Source organism: Agelaius phoeniceus, chromosome 4 (assembly GCF_051311805.1).
Source record: "Agelaius phoeniceus isolate bAgePho1 chromosome 4, bAgePho1.hap1, whole genome shotgun sequence".
Classification (NCBI taxonomy): domain Eukaryota; kingdom Metazoa; phylum Chordata; class Aves; order Passeriformes; family Icteridae; genus Agelaius; species Agelaius phoeniceus.
In genome coordinates this window covers 33,753,567-33,776,964 of record NC_135268.1, presented here as the reverse complement: position 1 = coordinate 33,776,964, position 23,398 = coordinate 33,753,567, and the positions used below count along the sequence as shown (strand labels likewise).

Sequence of the window (23,398 nt, the reverse complement as noted above, 5' to 3'; positions counted from 1 at the left end):
TGTTTCAAGAGGTAGCTATTTTCCCATATCTCATATCCTACAAAGCTGGTTCATTTTGGACTGCTGTGCTGTGAGTTTTAGTAGTATTGCTGCTGTTACTGTCCATTTTATCTCATTGCTGCTTCCAGGAAATTGTTCTTATCCTAACTCATGATCTCTGCCTTTGTGTCTCCCACCAAAGAGGGGAGGGAAGTGAGAGGTGTCTGGTTTGGGAGACTCTCACTAGGTGGGGGGCACTAAATTAGGGTGTGCTGCTCCTAAGCCACAGCAGTGTAAAAGCAGGGGGGTGGTCATTTCTTATGCTTTTAGACATCTTTGTGGTGGGGGAAGAGGGTATTTTTAAAAACATTCTTATTATCCAACTATATATTAACTATCTGCAAAACCTAGTGTCTCTAATGAAAGAATTTTAAATGGCACCTTAACACTAGAAATGAAAGCCAGGGACACAAGGATTTGGAAGAAAGAAATACAGTAAGTTTACCTGACATGATATATACAACAAAAGAGCATTTCCAGTGGTACTCACCAACCAGTCTGAGGATGCTGTATCCAAAACTAATGCAGGCAATTCAGCTATTGGAGGACCCAAATGCAAATAATATGCTGAGCATAGGCAGTCAAATGCACTAAGGTACCTGCAAGGGTCAGCTCAAATCTAGTGAGAGCCCACTATCCTGCTCTTTACTAACTCACATGCCAACTACCACAAAGTTTGAAGAGTAAGGTCAAATTCTGCACAGGACTGAGAACAAACCTGCAAAGCTGTAGGCAGATTTGTCCACTAGGTCTGTCTAAGTTACTCTGAGATATGACTTTTGCTCTGGCATGTAAATACATTCATTTTAAAGGAGTGAAATCCAAAAAAATAGCAACTGCTCTTGAAATTCAGGGGTTGGAGTGGGGGTGGAATTAGTGGGATGACAACACTTGTTTTATTTTAAATTTGGTCAGCTACTACCCAGCCACTATTCAATGAAGGTGAGCTTGAGGAGGTCAGGACAGGCATGGGGAAGCCCTCAGTCTGAGCAAGGACCAGCAGCACCAGAGAACCTGTCCAAAGGGATTTACTGCAGGTGCATGGGGCAGGTTGACAAAAAAAAAGAGAGAATAGTTTTCAAGCAGGGGAGAAAAATAAGGAGTTTTGGATGGTGAGATGCTTAGGGGTGAATTACATTTGGCTCTGGGGAAAAAAAGTTAGGGAAATGAGAATTTTCTAAGTCAATTGTATTTGGAGAAAGGAGCATACTTCTTGCTTTCTACATATTTGATTGCTCCTACACAGACTTCTTGGCTCTCTTAATCAGAAGCTACACATGTTGCAAAATAATATCTTTGTGGCTTTTTAGATGGGCAAAGATTAAATGGACTAACCTGAGAAAAGCTCACATTAAAATAGTGTAAATATTAATTTACTACTGCAAATTTAGTTTACTCAAATGACAAACAAAATCAATTACTTTGCAATGTTTAGGTCTCTTCCTATCACTTGATGTCAGTGATGCATGAGGATGTGCTCCTTTTGCTAAACCATAGCCAGCTCATTTCAGCAGTAATAGGACATCAAGATGCACAAATTATGCAATGCTCAAAAAGGCCCTCGAAGTTTTTACTCCCTGTATATGCAAATAGCCAGTTTCAGCAAACACTTATCCAGTAACCATCTTCTGTCCACTTTTGACACTATTGCTCAGATTCCAGAATATCACCTTATCAGTTCCTTCTGGACAGCAGCCTTTTCATTAGGTCTCACTCTCTTTTTTCTGAGCACCCTAAAATCTTACTTTGGTATTTCTGCCACTCATTCTCTTCTGCCTGGCTTGTATAACTGAGCAGTTTGCTATTTCTCTCCCAGCAGTTCACTGGCAGCATAAGTAAAGCTGGAAAACTTAATTTTCTTCTCAGGTCATTTTCCCACTAAATAAATCAATCAATAAATCATTTATTAGCCACCAATATTCCAGATCAGAATTTTCACCTGGGTGCCCTCTCACTTTTGCCAAGATTTATATTCATGGATGAGCCTAAAGCCCAATTGCAACTTACTCATTTAGAAAGAAAAAACCCCGATTAACCTTGTCCTAAATTTTAATAAGGCACTCACCTACCATTCAATGACTACAGCTTCTAAGCACAAAGCCCCTCACTAGAAAGACTCTGGTTTTACTCTCCTGAAATACTTTCTATCTCATATAATTAAAGTTTCTTAATTTTGCTTTCATGGACTTAAGTTATCTTTTTCAATTAATAAATTGCCTCTCTCTCCAACACACTAGCTTTGGCATCTACTTGACCTCACCCACAACTGTAAAACCTATTTGTATCACAAACTCCATGCCTGTATTTCACTAAGGTATTAGACACTGTCCCAGATGTCATTTTACACATTTCTCCACATGAACAGCACTTAATGCTGTGCTTACTGCCACAGGATCTGTAATTTTCTGCTCATTCTACCAGGAAGCTCAAGCTCATTGTTTATCTTACTAAATCTCACCTCTCTTCAAGGTGCCCAAGTGAGTGAGGGCAATATTGCTGTATTTCAGACAAACAGAAGATGTTGCCATGGCCTATATACAGCCACCCCACATTAATTCAGGTATTATGCATCTCTTCTCCTGGTATTGCCAGGTAGCACTTTCTGCCAGCTTTTGTCCTGGCACTGCCTGCTCATGGATGACATATGGGACAATTTCCACTCTGCCACAAGTTGGGCTCCTATAATCCCTTGTTGTGCTACTTTTTCCAATAATCAGTTCTGCACCTTCAGCATTACCTATTCGATGGCACATCAAATGTACCTTTTTATCAGCAGTGCCTGACAGACACAAGACACTTGGTTTCACCAAGAACTTGCCACCATCATCAAATGGAAGTCCCCAGACTTGCACTGCTCTCCCACTAGAAGACAGATTTGAAGATCTAATGTCTCATTTGCCAACCAACACTAGCCATGAAGTGGTTTCCCACCTTTTAAAATTGCAAAAAAATTTCCATTTCTTTCCCTATCATGATACTATACAGAGATGGGTCATTCTTTCATTCTGCCTTTCACAAATTTTATTACATGCCATACACTTTAAAGCAGCCTTCTAAGGTAGTCTGAATGAATATGCACATAACCAGCATATTTTAAAATAATTCTGCTCTGCTTCCATTAAAATGATCAAGCTTAGTCACTTTAGTCTAAAATCCTTGCAATCACTTGCTTTTTTTTCCATAGCTCAAAATAAGTAATTTTTTTTTTTTTTTTACTGGAGCAATATAAATGTTGAGTACCTCACACTCAAACTTTTTCTTTCCATCTAATAAACTGCTCTTCATTGAAAATCCATTTGCATGATGTTATACAAAAGCAGCAAAACCTGCAGTAACATCATCTAAGAATATACTAAAACATGCACCAAAGATTTGTGCACAGTAAGTAAAGGAAAACATCCACATCCAAATTCTAGTGCATCCTATAATTTGAAGTATGATTACTCACAGGAAGAGACTACTCAGCACTTCACTCCATTTCTCAGGTTTTTAGGTTTGGTTTTTTTTTTTTAAATCAACAACATCTGCATGACACTTTGGACAGTTATACACTGTCCACAAAGACAGACTTTCAATTCTAGCTATGGGCATGAAACAGTTACCACAGCTACTAAAGGCAGGAGATGTGTGTTTAGATTTGTTCTTCTGTGATTCATTAAATATAAAACACTGCCTTTTAATTCTAAAAATTCTCTACATCTCATGATTTATGTTTAAAATACAGAATGTAGTACATTCATAGCTGACATACCTGCTCCTTGGAAGAAACATGGATTCTTTAATGAAGACTGAACCAGACAGCAGGATATACCAACAGGTACCAATATCATCAGGGCTGGAATAATAAAAAAAAAAGATAACATAGTTTAAAACACTTGATTTAAATTACTCACAGCAGTACCGAATTTGCACTACAAAGGACATCAAAGAGGCAAAAATGCTCCAAACCATGGAAGGAAGACATAATTCAATTATTTCAAAAATAATTCCATGAAACTATTCTAATTCACACCTGCAAACATATACATTATTATAATGCTCAATTTCATTCACTTGACTTTATTAAAAGCATCTATCTATTCATTTGGTAACAGCCCAATTCAAATTAAATATAACTGTAAGTGATTAAAGGAAGCCAAGCTACAGTAAATATGCTGTATTGTATTCTATCAAATGCATTCAAGAAGAATGACAGTTCTTCAGTTCTTGCTGAAGAGAGCTGTAGCATCTTTCCCTCTATAAATTAAGGCATCCTTTCCCAATACTAGCCATCCTCTTCTCAAGACAATCTTCAAGACAGAAATTTTCCTTTCTGCATCAGCATGCCTTTCTCCAAGGTTAGAGACATTTGCAGATGGCAAACCTACATCAGATTTGCCAGTCACCATTATGTGCTGCTGCTAAGCACTGCCCCTTTCACATCTCTTCCTGGCACCAGAATAAATTCCCAACAGAAGGGGCAACAAGTTTCTCTTCCCCTCTCTTCAACCTGTAGAGGAGCTGGATGAGGAAGACTTTGTCATCCAGGCACATTCATCCTACTGTAGATTCAGATGTTGCTCCTTGAGTAATACAAAATCCTTTTCATATTAGACTCTTTTTGGATAAGTGAGTTCAAATTATGTCTGGACACGAAAATAAAATAGCTGCAGTAGAAGTCTCACTCCATGTTGACAGTGCTGAGAATCTCTCTGCTGTACTTCAGTTTCTACCACTCCTGCTTCTTGCAGAGAAACTGACTAATTGAATTCATGACTAATGGAGTTCACTGTTATGAACTGCATGAGAATTCTTATGGAAAACCACATCCCTAGTGACACTAAGAAATGCAGATTACTTAATGAATTTGTAGCACCTTCATTTTTTAAATTATATGTCTCAAGTCTTTAGCAACAACTAGGTCTACTTCAAGTAAGAACAGCCTACATCTTTTAACAATGATGACAGCATAGTATTAAAATCTAATCTTAAATCTTAGTAGGCAATGTACATGTTAGCAGTGTATTTTTCATTTTAAGAACTGCAATTTAAGCAGTACATACACAGAAGTCCTCAAAACAAATGTGCTAGTCTAAAAGAGCTGAGAGCAAACTGTCCAAACTAAAAACATGTTCCATTTTCATTTTCCACTGTATAATGTAAGCCTGAGAGAGAAAGGAGAGGAACATAGAAAATTAGCAGAGGAAATTGAGGGAACATAATCTATGGCCAAGAACAGAGGAACTGAACAAGAAGATGGAGATTGTATTTCTTTTCTAGCAGCCAATGTCCTGACCAGTGAAGTGATGCTGGTCAGCCACACACACCAGAAGTTACAACATCTTCAAAATGCAAGATTTCAGGAATACTTCTTCATACTGATAGACCATAAAGAACAAAGCAATAACACAGTCCCACTGCTAAAACAACAGCATTTTGATTCACATATCTGAAGTGTTCTAAGCTGCCTATTCTGAAATGTGCCTCACTTGCTTCTTACATGGGTCTGTATCACCCTCAAAATTTTTGGTCTAGAAAAATCAACACTGGGCATAAGTGCAGAGAACCAGGTTAAACACACAAAAAAAAAAAAACAGTACTTCCAACAAAAATATCATTCCTAAAAACATTAACATGCACCTGAGTAAAGTTAAACATCTTCAGACTTTCCTTCTTTCCCCACTAATCCTATGCTGACAGGCACACAACAGCACTGCTGCTGAACTGGAAGTCTGTTAGGGTTTTTATTATGTTCTTTAACACCTGTCATTCTACATACAAATAATCTGGACTAATTATCACAGTTGAAAGCTTTTGAAATAGAAATTTTCAGCAATGGATACAGACAAAGTCATTTCCCAAATACCTGGGAAGCAACTGTACTAGAATGTGAATAATAATTTTTCCATGTGGATTACAGCACATTATATTATCACATAATAAGTTTTGTGGTCTTGGGGGTGGTTTATTCCTTTCCTTTTCCTAAAATCTGGCAGTTTGACCAAGTATTAAAGTGTAGTTCATAGAACAGAACATGGGGTCACAGATTTTATAATTCTAAAGCAAAAGTAATCTAGAAGATCTTCCCATGCTTCAAGAAAAGCATTTCCAATGATAAAATAATTGAAGTAGAAGAAAATTAGACCAATAGAAATTATTTTAACTTTTGCAAATCTACTAACATCCAAGCTCTTATGTCCTCGTTTGAAGACCTGATTAACTTTCTGAAATCCTCTCTCAAACCTATTTGTAAGGAGCTCCAGTTATCTTTTCTCATTGGACATCTTTTAACTCCAAAGAGAAAAGCAGCGACTGGCTTTCACAAGCACCAGTCAGTATATATAATATATACAGTCAGTATATTCAATATGCAAATGCTTCAGACTACTTTTTAATCTACTTTTGAATCACTTAACAAACAAACAAACACCTAGAATGATTATTCATTCAACTGCAATGGTTTGATTGCTTCTTATTTAATCACACATAGCATGACTCTTCACTCAGTTAATCATCCATCTCTTCTTTTTGCCAATTCACAGGTTTATTCTCTTTCTCTGCAAGATGTCTCTTCAGAAGTTGTTGGTACTTCTCACTTATCTGTCATGAACATCATACTTTATCCACTTTGTAAATAATCAAATTAAGCATCTCCTCATTTGACAGCTAAACGAACTGATTAAAAAATAAACCAAACTTGAGGAATACCATGTAATTGAATTTGTTTTCCCTTTGCTTTATGTGTACTTAGAAACTGGCTTTATTTTTACAGTTACCTTTGAGAATTTCTAAGCTCTGAGCTATTTAAATCATGCATATCTACTGAACTCAACACTTTAATTATCTAAATAAAAAAGAACTTCAATATAGCTGTGTCACAGTAGTGGAATATTACTGCAGAATGTGTCTGCATTCAAGGTATCTTCCCTGAAATACACTTTGTATTCTTCTAAAATTTTTACTGTCAGCCAAAACATCATAAATATTTCCATGTCTTCAAGAGCAAAGAACATAGGTAGGGTATTAATACTCTTCATTTTTTACAACTAGTAGTGTCTTAATATAGTCTTGAGCAAAACATCTGAAAAAATCCCACATGTATAGCAAACACATTTCTTTCTCCAGAACCCACACGCTTCTCTCAGAAAAAAAAAGGCAAATGAAACACTGATCTATTCCTTTCATATGAAAATATATTTAACTCCTGCACTTTTAACACTTGTTACACTCCCAGTTGATTAGAATTAAGCCTCAACAAAGCCATTTGGCAGCCAGCTTTTGCTAGACAATACTGTCACAAGAAACACGTGCAAGTCTTTCCATTTTAAGGAAATGGAATTCTGGGCTTTCCACAATCCTATTCAAACATCATGTGGCTTTCAATCAAGCTTCCATGTTTTCTGTACTATGCTTGACATTTGTTCATCAACAATGCATTTGCATTCTTCAGGACTTTTGTGCCTGTCATGAAAGACAGAAGAAACTATAGAAGAAGCAGATGCTGAACTACAAAAGTACTTCTTCAGGCCACCTGAGGACTCATGCAAATACCCATTTTACCAACAGAGAAGACTTATATTTGAAAGGTTTTCTTTGCATTCACATTTTACATTCAATTTTAAATATTAATACTGAATTCTAGAGAATAAGCCTAATTGTAAAGTTTTCTTTCACTGCTAGAATAGTGCCTACCCCTGGCAGCCCACAGAAGAATCTAGAAACTTTATTTGTCCTAAAGATATTTCTTCTGCCTAAGAGACAACGGAAAATTGTTCTTAAAAGGCTTTATTGCAGACAGGACACTTCCCTGACTGGGTTTGCAGGAGGGCATTAAGTCCACATAAGCACTTCACCAGGAATTAGCTGAAGCAGGATTGATGCTGATGACCTTCCCACAAAGGCATCCTTCAAGAGACAAGGGGGTTTTTTTCAGCTTAGGAGAGTGAAGGGGAAAGTCCATAGCACCTGTCAGTCAAGCTGATGTAAAAAGGAAAGACATCTGCTGAGGTAAGATCTTTCCTATTACTGGTTTAGTAAGGATGCCACTGCTGGCCAGCATCACCACAACCACTGAAGCAGCAGCCATCACACATGAGGAGAGTGGAAGTGCAGAGAAAGCTCCACAAAGCAATGGAGCTGCTGAAGGGCCTGGAGCAAAGTCCTGTGAGGAGCAGCTGAGAGAGCTGGGAGTGTTTAGCCTGGACAAAAAGAGGCTCAGGGGAGACCTTATCAGTCTCTACAAGTGCCTGAAGGGAGGCTGTGGCCAGCTCTTCTTCCAGGCAACAAACAATAGGACAAGAGTTAGCCTCAAGGTGCCCCATGGGAGGTTTAGATTGGATATTGAAAGGGTGGCCAAACACTGGAACAGGCTGCCCAGGAAAATGCTTGAGTCACCATCCCTGGAAGTATTTTAAAAATTTGCAGATCTGCTTAGGGAGAGGGTTTAATGGCAGTGCTGGGCTAATGGTTGGACTCAATGATCCTAGAGGTCTTTTCCAAACTTAATGATTCCATGATTCACATCTGGCTGAAAGCAAAGTCACCTAACCCAGCAAACAGCACTTCCATTCTAGTTTTGAATTCCTCTCTGCTCCCTCCCTCTGCTCTTGCAGGGCCATATGCACAGTGGGAATAGAAATAATTGAAATCAGGAACTGTTGACACACGTTCTTTTCAAAGCAGGCATACAGAGACCTTTCCAGGCAAGACTTTACCCTACATGTTAGCCTTAAGTAACAGAATACATTGCTTCAAGTACCTAAGACTGAGGGAAAGTTGTTGTTTGTTTTGGGAACTTTCTTCAGCTCAGCTCCTGTTCTGGGTATTTATCTGGATGAAACGTGGGACTGTTAGAAGTTATACAGCCTACCAAAAGCAGCAAAGATACCCACTTCCCTAGTTACAGAAAACAAGATTTATTGCCAAGAAAGTTAGATGACACAAGCAATTTATCCTGCAGAGAATCAGAATGAAGTCAACCCCAAAGTCACTCATTAGGGGCAGTAAGAACAACAAAATCAATACACACTCATTCTGTCCTGAGTGTGTAAGCTTGTGCTTCTGCAGAAACAACAACAAAAGGACTCCAGCACCAAGATTTAATGTTCTTCTTTTGTAACTACTATGATAGAGCTACCCACTGATAAATTTGAAGAATATTCAGTTTTAGCAGCAACCTTACAGTGGTGCAAAACTGAAAGCCAATACCAAAATAGCCACCAATGTGCAGGTTTTATTCATAACCTGAACTTCAGTTGAACAAAATTTGAATAAATTTCCTTGAAATCTTAACTTTTGTATTAAAACACTTTCTAGAGCAGAGGATTTCCTGGGGAATCTATATATAATTTCCCAGAATGCCAGAAAACTTGACTTACAGGAATTCAGGAGCTAGAAACAGAAAGGCATAAATTGGATTGCCATGTGTTCCCATTGTGTGTCCCTGCCCAGCTTCCTTGACATAGTCCTTTAACACAACTACAACCTACAGCCAGACAGGACACCTTTCTGCTTTGGAAATCACACAAAAGACTGAGGACAGAACTATACAAAGAAACTTCATAGCTGACACTAACCGCTCTGTCTGGAAACTTCAATTGTGTCATTATGCAATGGCCTATGACATCACTGGGTTGTCAGCCCTGATGAGTTTAGACAGTATTTTCAGACTGAGGCTTTCACATTTTCTACCATATGACTGTTTTCTCTGAGACCTCAGAGGCACTCAAAGTTCAAAAATCAAGAAGAGCTTATAAATCTCAAGACAGACAAAATCCGAGAAGTTTGCAGGCTTTCTCACAGTCTCCAGCACTCGCTCCAAACTCTTCATGCTATGATCTATTTATGCCCTGAGAAGGGGCAGCTTCTTATTCCCAGACCAGCATGTAGCTACATATACAGGACTTGAAACTAAAGCTTTATTTTCTAATTAAAAATATTTTATTTCTATACAAAGCAATCAGCAGCACTTGCATGCTTGCAACTACACATTTGTAACTTTCTATGTGAATTATATATTAATGGCATATCAAAGAAATTCTTCACAAGAACACATGTCCACCACATCTATCAATTCTGTAATGAATCTGTCTACAGAAGCACAGGTGTTCCAATTTTAGCTTTCAGTTTCCTGATTACTTAAGGTGCTGAAAAACGCTCCAAAATATTAAACTGCAATAAATATTTAAATCAACCTGTTGAAAGGCTAAATAAATCTCAAATATCTGTACCATCTGTAGTGTCTTCCTCTATCCTAACAGGTCCTGATATATCACTTTCCTTGAAGACTTCTTTAGAAATAGCTAGATTTTAAAACAGCAATCCATTTAATTCTCATTCTCCATCAAAATGAGACACAGCACTACTAAAACCTCTGGAATAACAAATCATATTAAGCACAAGCTTACTCACTCAGGTTCAACTGAGATAATGAACATCGTAAGTATGTACAGTGGCAAGAATTTGCAGGTCTTTTTGATGACTGCTGACAAACATGCTTTAATTCTGTCAAATAAGACATCACTTCAGTGCAAAATCCAGTACCTGGACTTGAAAGCACATGCTAAACCAAAGTCTTTCCTCTACTGCCCACCTTCTGATCATTGGCTTCTCAGCCAACTCCTTTAAAACAGCACATGAAAAAAGCTAAGTAGCATGCAGGTCTCAGTGGAAACAAGCATGGAAATTACTTCCATATTATTACTGCTTAATATTCTTTTTATACTTGTGTCTGTCTTGAGACAGACAAGTGTAAGCAACAGAGGTGTCGCTGTCACTCCACCACTGGACTTCCAGCAACTCCAGATGCTGGAAGGACCCTTAAGTCATCCTCAACATCAAGAATTTCCTTCCATTCAGAGCTATTTTCAAGCTACAACATAAAAAGGTCATAGATTCAGCAAGAACAATTTCTTGGTTGTGAAAAAGCTAGTTTGATTTACGGAGACAATAATTCTTTAAAATTCCAACCACTAAAGGATTCATTCAAGAGTTACATTAAACTACATATAATACCATTCTCCTACCATCTGAAACACTTGTAATTGTTTTGATAACTTACAAACCAAGGTGCACCTATTACATTTTCATGTAATCATACTCAGTGTTGCTCAAAGTAGAATAAACTCCAGAAAGTAAGCAGAGTCATTCCAAAGACATTGCTCATGTTCCCAGGTCTCCACTTGAGAGAAGCAGAAACAATGGAAATTTGACATGTCAGAACTGGGAGCTCTTTCAGACATTTAAGCACTACATAAGAAAAAAATCTCAAAGAACATTGCTCTGCAAGCTCATGCTCCATAGGATCTTGTTCCAGCAGATTAATCTGTCTGTTTCTCTTTGCTCATTTTAGTTATCCTCTCCATGCTGAGAGCTATAGGTAGTTTATTGTTTTAACTGAATTATCATTGCCAGAATTAGACATTACCCTGGGATGTCAAACATGTCCAAGTTGAACAATCCTCTCAGGTAGACATCTCATTGCCTGAAGATCCTGCCCACTAGCACTGCAGTGTTCAAACACAGAGTAACCAGAAAACTGCTTACTAACACTGTCAGCACTGCCTCTAATCCTCCTTATTAAGCCAGTAAAGCAGTTACCTGACATCTGCCAGACCACTTCAGATGCTCTTGAAATATATCCCAAACACAGAAGATAAAAGAGATTGATACTTGATGCATTACCCACACATAATTTTCAAATATTTTTCTTCTTATAAGAACACATTGAAGTTAGATTAGAAATAAGAATAAATTTGAGAAAGAGTTAAAATATATTCAGTAAGAAAACTGATAACTCAGAATTTTGAACTTCTGATTTTCACTAAACAGTGTGCATATTTCTACTTATGTCCATGATTATATATGATAGATGGCAACAAGATGAAAACTTGTGTCTTGACTCCTGGTAGCAACAGTGGGAAATGCAGAAGAATGAACCATAGTAAACAATTCCCCAGTATTTATGAAAATAAATAATCAGAGGAATATTTTTCTTAACAGTATTTAAGTTATTTGTATTTTTTTTTTCACTTCTGAAATAAAATCAGTGAAATAACACAAGAATGTTGGTCAAATTAGAGATTATTACAGAGAGTCAGTAACACCTGTCAGTCTAAGACAGTGGATTAAACAGGCAATTAATAAATACATTATACAAATATATGCACACAAGCTAATTGACCTATTGTCATTGAAGTCTTGATATTAAACTTGTACCATGAATTAGTCCTTTGTATCAGAAGAAAAATTCAGAACAAAAATTATAGTCTCCTAAATCACCAGAAAACAATTACAGAAGCAGCACAATAAAATGATCTTACACCCAAAACACTCTGAAGGCAAGACAGACAAATCTGTCCTTATATTTTACAACTTCCTAATGCGTCACCAAAACCAAAGCTTGGAGTGCCTCAAAGTTCTCAGAATTATAACAAAAATATCATAGCTTTCAGTGAAACATTTATAGTAAAGAGGGTGCAAAACCATTACGTCAGTCATCATTCAAGGAAGTCTCAAAATCAGGTCAAACAATAACACAAATTTGGAACTGGCTGTGCAAAGCCAACAGACTGTAACATTGATCACTGACACTATTAAGAAGCCTTGATTCAGTGTCTGCTTATACAGAGACAACTGCCAAGTCCTTGAATGTGTTTATTTTAATGATAGACATTGCCTAAAAAATTCCCTACCAAAAATGTATCCACAACACAACATATGAATCAGGCTCCTGATTTACTGCAGTGCAGAACTGGCAGCATCCCAATGATATTTTGGCAACTGCCCAACTATCAGAAGGCACAATACACCTTTAAGAATATTTTCAGGACAAAACAGAAGAGGCCAGCCCTGCTGCAGAACTTCTTTGCATTATTAAATGTACTGCTGCAGAACTTCCACAGAAACCTACAGATGCAGAAGAAGCACAAATGAATACATGTATTGCCTGCAGAGATCCACCTGAAAATTCTGATACTGACCCAGAGATCATAGGATCATTTAGGCTGGAAAAGACCTTTACAATCATGAAGCCCAGCCATTAACCCACCACTGTCGTGTTCAACACTAAAACCATTTCCCCAAGCACCACATCTATGTGTTTTAAACACGCCCAGGGTGGTAACTCAACCACTTCCCTGGGCAGCCTGTGCCAATGCTTGACAATCATCTCTGTCAAAAAATCTTTTCTGATATCCAATCTAAACCTCCCCAGCACAACTTGAGGCAAGTTCCTCTCCTCACTTTTTACTTGGGAGATTCTCTAGCAATTCCTTTTTGTACTCTTTTAGGACTTAAGTTTTCTTAAGTTATCTGTAAGATACAAACATATACAGCTATAGACCACATACATTGCATCCATAAAAGCACTCCCTCTTAACACAGTAAGTTGGGCTCATCAGTGCTGTTTAGTTTAAAAGTGACAAGACCCTGAGATTAGTTCAGTTGGCCAGAGCAGAGTGCTGATGATGCCAAGGTTGTGGTTTTGATCCCTGCATGGGGCATTCACTTAAAAGATGGATATGACAATCCTTGTGAGACCTTTCCAACGCAGAATATTCTCTGAGTGTGTGTGTGTGAATAGCTACAGAAGATAGTTGCAGCTCATTTTTGTCACACTTCAAGTCAGGCAATGCAGAAAAATTTTTGTTGGTTTACTTGCAGTGCTTCTGTCCTCCTGAGGGTCTTCAGGGCAATATGTTACCATGAAAGAAGCATGAATTCAATAAATGACACTTTCATTGTAGGACATAAAAGTGTGACTCTTGGATTCCCACTCTTAAAAAGACTACTCACAGATCTATTTCTCACCTGTCCTAGCGCAGAACTACTGCCCTGCAGCATTGTTGGGACATTCTGCTCTACCTCATGAAAGACACTAACATTTTTATCTAAGAAAACAATCTATGTTTGACTCGCTACCAAGAAGTTGTGCTCCTTTATTCCCTTTACAGACTTGCTTTGTTTCAGGATTTGATGGCTGGGCCAAGCCAGTCCTGGAGAAGGCTGCATGACTATCCCAACACCAGTGTGTTTGGGACTTGTGATTTGCCATGGTGATATAATTCCGAAAACTTGGCTAAGGCTGGATGGTGATTTTACTGCTAATAGACTTGAGAATTTAGTTCTAATCATGGAAATTTCAAAAATAATCAGCTGAAATTACATCTCTTTTTTACAGCCTTCTCCACTTCTCATCCCCTTTTCCCTCCCCATTCCACCACCATACAAGCACTACAGTCTTAATACAAGTAGATGTTTTTCATTCCAGACCGCACGACAAATTGGCAATGAGGAAAAAATCAAGACACAACGTAACTAAAGCTTTTTGTCTCACACCTGCCTACCACAGTCAATAACTTAGAAACTAATCAGCTTGCTATTTCTCATTTCAGCTGTGAACATTCTCTGTAGTAATAACTGCATTTTACACGCAACATTTTTCCCCTCCAATCTCCAGTTCATATATACAACTTCTACTTATCTTTCTCCGCGCTGAATTTTATTAAAGGTTGCAAACTGAATTACGTAAAAGCACACAAATATTTTGACATTAGACAAGAGCTTTTTCCAGCCAGACATTAACACTAAAATTCAGTTCAAGATGTTCAAGAGATAACTACTCTTTTTTAAACACTTGTCCTTTTTTAAGAACCACTACCATCACAACCACTAGTCTACTAAGTAGTCTACTGTTAAGAACTTTAATCAAAAATTAAATCTTCTCAGCAGGGACATGTGGGAGGTAGGAGCATATATACTATCAGGACTTCATTTGAAGGATCTCTTAAAAAACCACACTTCACAATAACCTGGACTGGGGTTTCCTTCAAATTTTTAAAAACAATACAAGCAGTAACTAAGTTAGTTCCAAATTAAATTGCTCAAACTACAGGCAATGTAATCACAAAACTGTGTTGTGCTACAGCCTGGCAATTCACAAACATCAGGCTTTATTACTGAATGACTTTAGGCTGCAGGTCAGTAAACCTTAACATATTTTCTGCCAATCCAATATTCTTAGTGAAAAAATAAGGGAAGCTGAAAAATATACAACACTTCCTTACAGAAAGAGTAAACCAAATACCACTGATGCATACACACAGAAATATCAAACAGCATGGCTGAAAAACACACACAGCCCTCACATGACTAATGAGGAGGAAAAAAGGGTGCTTGTTTCATTAGACACGTACTCATTTGCTTACATCCAAAGCACTTATTGCCAAAGAATCCTCTGCCATCATAGCACAAAATTCAATTTTGATCTGAAAAATTTTGTTCAACTGTAAAGAGGTATAAACACCCTCTACAAGTCTGCTAGAACTTTGTTTTCTAAAGAAAATGCTAATTGGAAGTTCACTGTTGGTGACATCAAGAATTACTATCATGCAGATATGAAGAGAGGACATTTTTTCCTTTGGACTACTGATAAAACATATAATAAGTGACCAAAATAAATATATTTTAATGAGATCTCTAAGTAGATTTGAATAAAGGTAGCAAGTTAAAAAAAGGCAAAACAAATATGCATGTCAAGTAAGCCTCAGTTCTGAAGTTTTGCTTTGCAGGTTTTAAGCCCTTTTGTCATTAACTTCCCATCAAATGAAAGGAGTAGAATGACTGGCAAATGAAGAATAACTCAAGCTGAACTGCCACTTCTAATAACCCAGTTTCCATTTTAACAGTGAGATGGCTGTAGGGTTTGGGAATTTGTCACTACCATGTACACCCGCTGATAGTAAAGTAAATGCAGATGAGATGAGCCAATTTTAAGCAACATGCTCCTTTTTATCCCTTTGGTCATAGAAAAAAAAATCTATAGAGCTACTATGAAAATTAACAACTTATTTTTTGGGTTTTTTAATGTAGGATAAAATAACTGCTGTGCTTGTAAGGAATGCACATAATTATTTTCAACATTGTGTGCATATGCACAACAGAAATTTACTTTTTTGTAGATACCACTGACAAAGCTGACAGACACACAGTTTTCACTATAAAAAAATTTTGATCAAATAAACAGAGCAACTGCATTAGTCTGCCCATTAGCATTTAGGGATAAAGATTTAGCTTTTCTGCCCTGAGACATTAAGTTTTGCCTGAGGGAGGTCAAACACACAGGTCAATTAACAGCTCCAACAGTTGCAGCTATTTTAATAGATATAGCACCCAATTTCAGCTTTCAATGCAAATATACCATCAGCAGGCAAAGGGAAGAAGCTGTAAGTTAAAAAACAATCTAAAATGTTAAAATCTGATGGTCTTTTAACACCTTAGCCTTCATGATGAAAATAAGAACATCAAGTGATAACTCTGGTAAGTTCATTTAAAAGTAACCAGGTTGCATGTTCCAAGCTGATTTCCTACAGCTCATAACTCAGTGGATCAATCCTAGCCTGGCTATCACTTTCTTCTCTCCTGTAATACTCAAAGAATTTTTCCAAACCTGTACATAGCAAAACTGAAATAGTGTTTTTTAGAAGAGTACATCTTCGACACATAGGCTGAATTTGTGAAACAAAAATAAGCATCCCTCCAAGTTCATTACCCTAAAAATAGAACACTGAAATTAGACTGCAGGTTTCATGGGATTTTCTTACTAAGTAGATCTCAAAATATTCATTAAAAAATGTAAAGCTACAGCTCAGAGTAACAGAACATATATTTTTAGTTTCAAAATATGGATTTTTTCTTTTTTTTTTTTTTAATAAAAAATAGTAATTGTTAACTTTCAGGTTTAGCCCATTAAACATTACATCAGAGATGTGAAATGCTAGAGCAAGCACATTTTGCATTAGCATCTATATCCAGAAACTGCCAAACTGCCCATTAAATCTTTTGAATAAATCATGGGGAAAAATGTCAAGAAGGAACTAAATAGGAATGACAGACAAACAACCAAAGTGAAGATGAAGTCACATGAAAGGAGTGACAAAGGAAATCAGTGCAGAAGAAGTGCAAAATGCACTTCCACTTAACCCAGATTTCACAATCTCCTGTTTGTGAATTGTATTTTCTCAGGCACATATTTCCTGTAATTTTTGCCTGCACTGAGTTTATGGTTAGCTAGCAGTGCAGATTATTTCAGCATATAGTCCAAATTTAAGTCAGTGCTTAGAATGACCAAAATACTGGGTCTAAACAAAAACTCTGTTACAAAGGAGACATGAACCAACTGGCTGGAGAAGGACAAATCACCAGCACAATGATCCCTTGCAAATTGGAGTAAAATAAATAAAGATTGTATTGGTCTAATTAAAATTATCTATCCACCTATAGATTTTATCTATCCACCGATAGATTTTGACCTTATGTATTTGCCATACATAACATTACTGGGTTTCATTAGACCTTAATTTAACTTTGCTGAATGGTCAAGGTCCAGCATTTGAGTTTACTCAATCTCATTTTCCTCCTAATGCTCCATATAGGAAACATTCCACAAGTACAAAAGAAGGCATAGAAGTGCATTCTTTGTATGCTTAAATGTTCAAATAATGCCAGACAACTTGGAAAAAAATATGCATTTAGGGTCTGGGTTAGGGGCAGCAAATAAGAATCTGAGAAACATTTTGTTCCAATAAATTGGTTCCATAAATGAAGCAATTACAATTCTCAGCTCTCTACTGTAAATCTGAGTTGACACTAGAGAACATCCCTGCTAATTATAAACCATGTTAGATTTGTCAATTTGGCACCACTGGCACGAAAAGCTGATCACTACTACTTTCACAAAACTGAAGTAAGACTAAATGACAATCCCACATCCATATATTAATTTTATATAAATTTAATACAACATGCATCACCAAGCAAGAGCCACTGTTAGCTCTCTCCCTGGCAGCAGCAAATTTCTCTGGTGTTTGATGATGAAAATGAAGTGGATCATTTACATTTACAGATTGTGCACGCTAGGCAAGGAATTTTGGCATTGAACAGTCCTCAACTCACTTTAATATACATTAATTCTTTCAACATCATATAAGAGGAAGCAGAAATACTTACTAGTACAGAACTTCATTTGCTTCATGCCTTTCATATCTAACAGTTTCACACATCAGTCTGAAAGAGAATAAATAAATTTTAGTTATGATTCCTATCAGTGTCACAAAGACTTCACTTTCTAAAGTTACTCAGCATTTCCACAGGTAACTCTACCACCTACAGAAACTAACCACTAATTCAAACCCAAGCTGATTCATAATTCAAGAGAACAAATTGTAAAATCTAAGCATTTAAGTTATTTGTTCATCCAAGATCAGATTTTATATAGGATACTAGATGTAGGTGTTCCCATAAAAAATTCTATAAAAATAAGGAAAAATTATATTGATCTAATTTTCCATAGTGATGTGATAAAAGCAAGTAGCTTCATAAAAACAGTTCTGAATTTTAGAAATGGCTGGAAATGTATTATGTGCAACACTAATCAGAGATAAAATATAAAAACTGCTCTCTTTTTCAAGTCAGGCCCAATAGGTAAAACAAGAAACTGTGTTGCCTGGTAATCAATGCTTCTCATTTTGCTAAAATTCAGCAACTTGAAAATTACCATGAGATTTTAATGCTAAAATCCCAGAGGGCTCAAAGTGGAGAGAATTTCCTGCAGGAAAATCTTCTGTCTAGAGGGGAGGATTAAAGCGCTTTCGTACTCACTGTCTGCCTGACAAATGTGGCATAATAGAGAGCAACTCTAATAGAACTCACCACATACTAGGAAAATGCAATGTTAACTTGACATAGAAAAATCACAATGCCATTTCTGTCTACTGCCTCAAGGAAACAGCCCTGCCAGTTACTGGGGGGGATGGGGACAACACAAATCCCACTGCCTCCCCTGGCCCTTCCATAGCTCTGAAGCAGACTGCAAACCCCTAGGCTATTTGACAGTCAGACAGAGATTTACCTAAGAGGCTCATGAGAACATTCAAATAAGGAACTATATTTAAATTCTGCAAATAAATTTTCTTTCCTCACATAATCCATCACCAGAATCTCGGTGTATCAATGACCAGCTGCCAGCAATAATATCCATAAGCAGGCAAAAGCACTCAAGAATTGCTACTCAGGCAAAAAGTCTCCAAAAAGTTGATTTGAGACCTGTAAGAGTTGGTCTGGGTTTGACACAACAATCAATTGCCATTTCCTAGATCATTCATTTCAATAGTGAACAGACTGCTAGAAAAGTCGCCTTAGCATTCATCTCTCACAGGATTTTACTTATTACTTCAGCCCACTAAGAAATAATGCTCCTTTTGTTCAGAAGTGGCAGGCTTAATGTGGTATCATGACTATTCATAAATCATTAATAGAAAATTGAGATCTTAATTCTGTTTGCAGATAGAGAGATATAAAAAATAAGAATTAAGTTTTACTACCATACCCTGGTATTTTAGATCTATACTTTGGACCATCTTTGAGAACTTTTCTCACTGAAAAAAATGTCCCTATTGTATGAAATTAAGCATTATGTACTGCATATCAATTTCAATCTTTTTCCATCTTGGCACAACAAAAAACTTTGAACCACAGAACCATCTATTTTCAGACACTTCACCATAAAATTGGGTCTTGTCAAAATCTTTTACAGACACTGAAAAGCTACTGTCTGCTTCTACCTCCTGGTTTTCATCCTCCCTCTCTGATGCTGTTTTGAGAGGGAAGGGGAGCACAGACATGAAGTCACTGGTGAGAAGAAACCAGAAGAGAAGTCATTGCTAAGAGTCAGATTTAAAAATTTAAATACTGCTCAAGGATAGTCTGTGCCCTACTGGTCTGGAACGATGCTGGGCAATGTGCCACATAAGAGCAGGAGTCACAGGAAACAGAATCACTTTAACAAGCAAGTTTTGTTCCCCTCTGAATTGGGATAGAAGGAAGCACATTCTTGATAAAGTCACACAAGTTCACCACTGGCAATGAGTTTTACAGCATTTTGATCCCATTATTAGGACAGCAATAGGAGAGAAAATGCCTCTTACAGAAGGTAGCCAAGAGTTTCAATTTTTGTGTTACAGTTAGAAATTACAGTAACCAAGTTGTACAAACTAGATTGCTTCCTCTTTGAAAAATTGAATTAGTTCTGATCAATACTGGTGTCCAGTTTTTGCTCAGTCACTCAAGCGTGATCTCTATCTGTTTCTTCAACAAATGTAATAAATTACAGATGAGATCACCAGCAAGCCATATGGTAAGTTATTCACTACTAGGGGCTACATTGAATACATTCAGTTTTAATGAATCTCAGAGGTTTTTGTGGCATTCCACTGCCACAAGAAGAGCTGTATCCTAGAGGATACTATAAAAGCTCTCAGTCCAACATCTGCCGGGAGCCCGGCCTTTTCCATGTATGGTACTGTAAACAGAAGCTCTCTTTGAGGAATTCGCTATGCTGGGAGAGCGAGTTCCACACATTCCTCAGCAAGAACCTCATGCTGCACAGGAAGCCAAGAAGCACACATCAACATACCACACAGCCATATGTGCACCCTTTGATCTTTGTAAACAAGCTAACATCAGTTTAACCCCAGCCATGCAAAACTTCACGTGCTAAAAGTATTGCATATAACGACATGACACAAAACACTTCAACTGACTGTAACCATGACCTCCTTCCAAAGCAAAAGTAATTACAGAGACTTCTTTGAAGTTGACATTCACATTGCAAAATGTGTCTTGAGCACTCTGAAAGAAAGAAAACCCCGCCTTTTATTTTCTCTGAATTACAGAATATTGGCTTGGGAATGTGGACTCCCACAGAATGACGAAGCAAGAGGCCAGAAATTAGAACCTAAACTAGCATTAATCAATTCAAAGTTGCTTCAGCATCTTCAGATGTGGCAAATGTTGGCAAAGCTCAGGATATAAAACAGCAGTAATTCACCCTCTCTACCCACAGGGCATACAGGAGATGCAGCTGCCAGCCTTACACTGATTCCCAAATACCCTTAGAAACCTCTGCTGTAAGATGCTTGTGGGAGGACAACTGCAACAATTACTTAAAAATCAGACAAAAAAAATCTTTACAAAAAAAAAAATAGGAAGCTCTCAGGAAAGTTTTGACTTGAATTAATTTGCTTCATGAAGCATTTCAATTAAAAGTGTGGATGACATTTATCAAATATCTTTACTAAGTATTATTTGCATGTGTTGAACATAACGAGTCTAAAATTTCCACACAAAAGCAAGCACAAACTGAAACAGAAGCTGACAAACAGACCCTGCTCTCATGACTACTAAATTACATAAATGATTTCATCAATATATGGACTTGTACTCTGTATGTAAAGCATTTATTTCTAGTCCAAAAGTTTGAAAAGAAAACAAATGCATCCATAATAGACAGAAATAGGATGGAACAAATAGAGATACACTGTCCAGACATACAAGGAGGAAACATTAGAAAAATAAAGAAGGGAAGAAAAGAATGCAGTGATATGCAGATTGAGGTAGGATATGCAAGAGTAGTATATGGTTACCAAAATTACTGTTCCTTTGCCTTGTTAGTGCATTAACATATACGGTTTTTAATGACACAATATCATACCTTAGCTGATGCTCTCTCAGATTAGACAATGCTTCCATTCCATGTAAATACGAATACACAATCTCCAAGTCCTACAAAAAATAGGGAAAACATTTTTAGTATTCTCAGTTTGATACAAGCTGTTAAAATAATGGTTTCTAAAGCATCCAAAGCTCTTTTAACAGGGGTAGTAGGGACACTTCAGGAGATTAAAGGCAAACTGCAAGAACACCTTTGATTATAATCTGGAACCTCACACGAGGAAGAATGATAGCATGTCCACATCAAATACAGAAATCTTTCTGCTTTTGCTGTCATTACTCTATGTCTAGGAAACAAGCCTAGTTCAGAACCACAGTGACCATTTTGCTACCATCACAGTTCTGCTTTCCAAAGCCAACATCCCCAAAACTTTCATTTACTTTGCAAAGCAAGGTCATAAGAAATCAGGAGAAAATAAAAAAAGTACAACAGAGTCTAACAAAATACTCCATTATACAGAGATATTTATAAAATTGCATCCTCTTCAAGCAGAAGATAGCCTACAATCTAAAAAGAGAAAAAAATGCTGGCATGAACAGAAAATTACTGACATAATAAGAAAAACCAAATATGATCCTAATTATAATATGGTGAAGTTTTATATTCAACCATTGTGGACCGCCAATATCCAGCTGACAAAACATTAATAAAGATATGAAAACAACATCCAAGACTAAAACACCCTAAAATGCAACTGTGGAAACACTAATGCCAGGCTAGAGGCTTTGCTCAAGTTATACTTAAAATACCTACAGCCTTTAAGAGAAAGTTTCAGTGAAGCCAACAACGTCTATTTAGAGTGATTTATCTTTGGCTCATGGATTTCATGCTGTTTCATCACCCTTTTTCTTATTTTAAGTCTTGCTAGTTGAGAGACAAAGTATGATCCATAATTCATTAAAAATCTGAGCAACAGTCCTCAATCACTAACTGAGGCAGACAAAGTTGAGAATAAACTAACACCAACACAACTCTCGTAACTTGCTGTGAGAAGATGTTTTTCAAGGAATGGAATATATCAAAGCTAGAAATTTATGCAAGATTTGATCACTGTGAAATGTCTGTGAATTTAAAACTGCCTAAAAATACAAAAATACTTTTTCGGACACAATGAAAGAATGTTCTTTGGGCAAAGACAAAGAATTGATGTCGCAGAGTGAACCTGAACTTAAGAAAGAAAAAGAAAATTCCTTGAAATACCTTAAGTGCAGAAACATGCTGTACTTGTTAAAACCATGGCACAGATCAGAAAAGATACCAGGAGTTACACACAGTGGCTAAGGCTAGATAGATGTCTCTCATTCTGTTACAAAAAGAATGTCTTTTTCTCACAGCAGAAAAGGCAAATGATCCCTTTGAAAAAGCAGAAGAAACACACAAGCCAAAGTGCTGCAATTCACTTCAGTTTTGGCCCTTCTGTTCCTTTGCCCTCCAGAGGCTTTGGTCCTGCAAACAGCAGAGGGCACATCAAAGACAAAAGTAATTGGGATGGAGGGACTCTGCACACACAAGGCTCTGAAGAGAAAACACAGCAGTGGCTCGCCTTTTTGCTTTTTTCCCTGCAAATAAAAGTGTGTGGAAAGACATGTCCTGCTGTAGTCAGGGACCTGCTCACTGGCCAGACAGGCTGGAGGTGAGCAGGGGCTCCCAGGAGCCCTGAGCTGGCAGCAGGGTGAGATGGCAGCCAGGCAATCCCTGTGGCACCACTGCGCTCATCCGGACGTGCCGCACTCCACGGCGCCAGCCAGCAGCTGCCATGGGAAGCTGGGAGGGACCACTGAGGATCAGATGCTGGTAGCAGCATCTTACATG

The 23,398-nt window shown here is 37.4% G+C and overlaps 1 protein-coding gene across 8 annotated transcripts in view; it reads right to left on the bottom strand.

Moving 5' to 3' along the window:
• RAPGEF2 (Rap guanine nucleotide exchange factor 2) overlaps positions 1-23,398 on the bottom strand; it is a 184,525-nt gene that overhangs the window by 105,712 nt on the left and 55,415 nt on the right. For all 8 annotated transcript variants that reach the window (XM_077177254.1, XM_077177247.1, XM_077177249.1 and 5 more), the window contains exons 2-4: positions 21,566-21,636; positions 18,025-18,081; positions 3,791-3,874 (exon numbers count right to left, since the gene is read on the bottom strand). In XM_077177254.1, coding sequence (XP_077033369.1) covers positions 3,791-3,874; positions 18,025-18,081; positions 21,566-21,636 — 212 coding nt within the window. The remainder of the gene's footprint in view (positions 1-3,790; positions 3,875-18,024; positions 18,082-21,565; positions 21,637-23,398) is intronic.